This window comes from Arachis ipaensis, chromosome B05 (assembly GCF_000816755.2).
Source record: "Arachis ipaensis cultivar K30076 chromosome B05, Araip1.1, whole genome shotgun sequence".
NCBI classification, from domain to species: Eukaryota; Viridiplantae; Streptophyta; class Magnoliopsida; order Fabales; family Fabaceae; genus Arachis; species Arachis ipaensis.
The window spans coordinates 8,964,384-8,966,369 of record NC_029789.2 but is presented as its reverse complement, the minus strand read 5'-3'; the positions used below and the strand labels follow the sequence as shown (position 1 = coordinate 8,966,369).

Below are 1,986 nucleotides of genomic sequence, written 5' to 3'. Positions count from 1 at the left end.
CTTTATGTTAAACTTATTAGAGATAGTTAAAATGAGGTGTGTGATTGTATTGGTTTGCTTTCGGATGACCTGACCTGTGTGTGTGTATTCCCTTTGGCGTGTGTATTACGCTTTGCTAGTCTTTCTCTTCTCAGTTAATGTCTTTTGCTCTTTGATTTCTACCATTATTTTAATTTTTAAGAGATATATGCCTATAATCACTTCTTCCTAACAAGTGTATTTTATATTATAAAATATGCTACAAAATGAATTTTCTCTTTTACTAGAGTAGTTAGAAAAAGTAGCTAACCAAAGGCAAATTTAAGTGCTTAATTAAATAGTTAAAGGACCGACCTTTCATTTTGGTTGTTTTTACTGTAAAAACATTTTGCGATAATGGGCGATCTCCATGCATTAAAAAGCTTTAGCTAATCTAATTATTGGCAAGTTGCTTCTATAGTAAACTAGTATTCATAATCCATCTAGTCATTATAAAGAGATTATTATTCATGAGCTTAATTGTTTGTACTAATTATGAAATAAATTTCTGGCGCTAGGCAGAATGAGAATGTTGTAGGAAATAAATTTCAGGTGAGTCTCTACCCTCTTTAATATAATTTCAGAGCTGTGTTTTTGTTCCCTATTGGAAAGACACGAATAGTATGTTATGTGACTATGTGAGGAAAGTCGTGGTTCTCCATACATGTAGGGCAGTAGGAGTATGTGTTACCATTGTACGTTGCAACCTGAATTTAATCTCTTTACTCTTGCTGTGCATCATATTTACTTTGGTTATATTGTATTCAATTTGGAGAATTCGAGACTTAGCTTTACCATTTAGTTTAACTAAACATATCAAAGACTCAAGGTCCACTCTTTCTCTTTGGAGGGTATTATTGATCAACTAGTACAATTTTCAGAACACTCTGGAAGAATTGGAATAATTTACCCAAAGTGCTTTATTTTATTTATTTAAATTGAATTAGAGCAACTGTATATACAAGTTAAAATCTTAGCTTACATAAAAAATGGTTATATTGACATTGACAACTGGATTTTCCATGCAATTGCATAATACTGGTGTTGTTTACTGTACAGTGGATGGAGCTAATTCCACTCGGCCGCCATTCTTCTTGTGTTTCTACATACTGTACTACATTTTTCTCAAAGATGGGATGTGATTGCTTCGATAATCGTTTCGCACATGAAAATGTTCATTTTGTGGGGCTCACCTGCCTTGTCAAATTTAGTCTTCACAATCAATCAATCACATTATCTACTGAATAAATTAGCATTTCTTTTTTTTTTTTTCGGAAATAAAGCACACAAAGAGGAGAAGAATAGGAAATAAAAAGAAATGAGTTTAAATGGGCTACTTAGGGCCGAAAGAAGAAGGCCTGCTTTCTGAGAGAGCGTAAATGGGCTTGATATTTTGATGGGCCGCCGTAGCATTTAAATTTGAAAACCCGTGTAAGACTCCGGGCGTGGGGTGCTGGGCGCGGGACGCGACAACTGAGAATGCAAAAGGGAAAGGACTGTTGAGCCCCAACTGAGGGTGCGTATGCAAATGAGCAAATCCCAAATTGAAACTCAAAAGTTTGATAACACAAGAGAAGTAATTCAGAATCAATTAGAGTTTCCCTCCCCTCTCAAAATTCCGGAACCAAGGCTCTCTAACTTTGAAGGCCTCAACACTCAATCTAATTCCTCTTTCTAGGGTTTAAGCAGGGCTTCTCAGCAATTCGATAGCACCTACCACAATGTCATTTTCCTTGTTTTCAACGCCGCAGCAACAGCAATCGCCTTTCCAGCAGAGTAGCATGTTTCAGCAGCCGCAACAGCAGCAGCTCCAACTTCAATTTCAGCAGCAGCAGCAGCAGCAGCAACAACAACAACAACAACTACAACTGCAGCAGCAGCAGCAGCAACAGCAACAGCAACAGCAGTTGTTTCTGTTCACCAATGATAAAACTCCCGCTACTTACAGTACCAACTGGTCCGATCTAC

At 37.1% G+C, this 1,986-nt stretch overlaps 2 protein-coding genes across 2 annotated transcripts in view; both read left to right on the top strand.

Moving 5' to 3' along the window:
- The window catches only part of LOC107642807 (dof zinc finger protein DOF3.4), a gene marked incomplete in the record, with an annotated part of 1,091 nt that extends 894 nt beyond the window's left edge, over positions 1-197 (top strand). Inside the window, 1 exon segment of the mRNA XM_016346283.2 lies at positions 1-197.
- LOC107640086 (nuclear pore complex protein NUP58) overlaps positions 1,447-1,986 on the top strand; it is a 5,041-nt gene continuing 4,501 nt past the window's right edge. The window contains exon 1 of the mRNA XM_021122973.1: positions 1,447-1,986. Within this exon, the coding sequence (XP_020978632.1) occupies positions 1,942-1,986 (45 nt within the window). The 5' untranslated portion in view covers positions 1,447-1,941.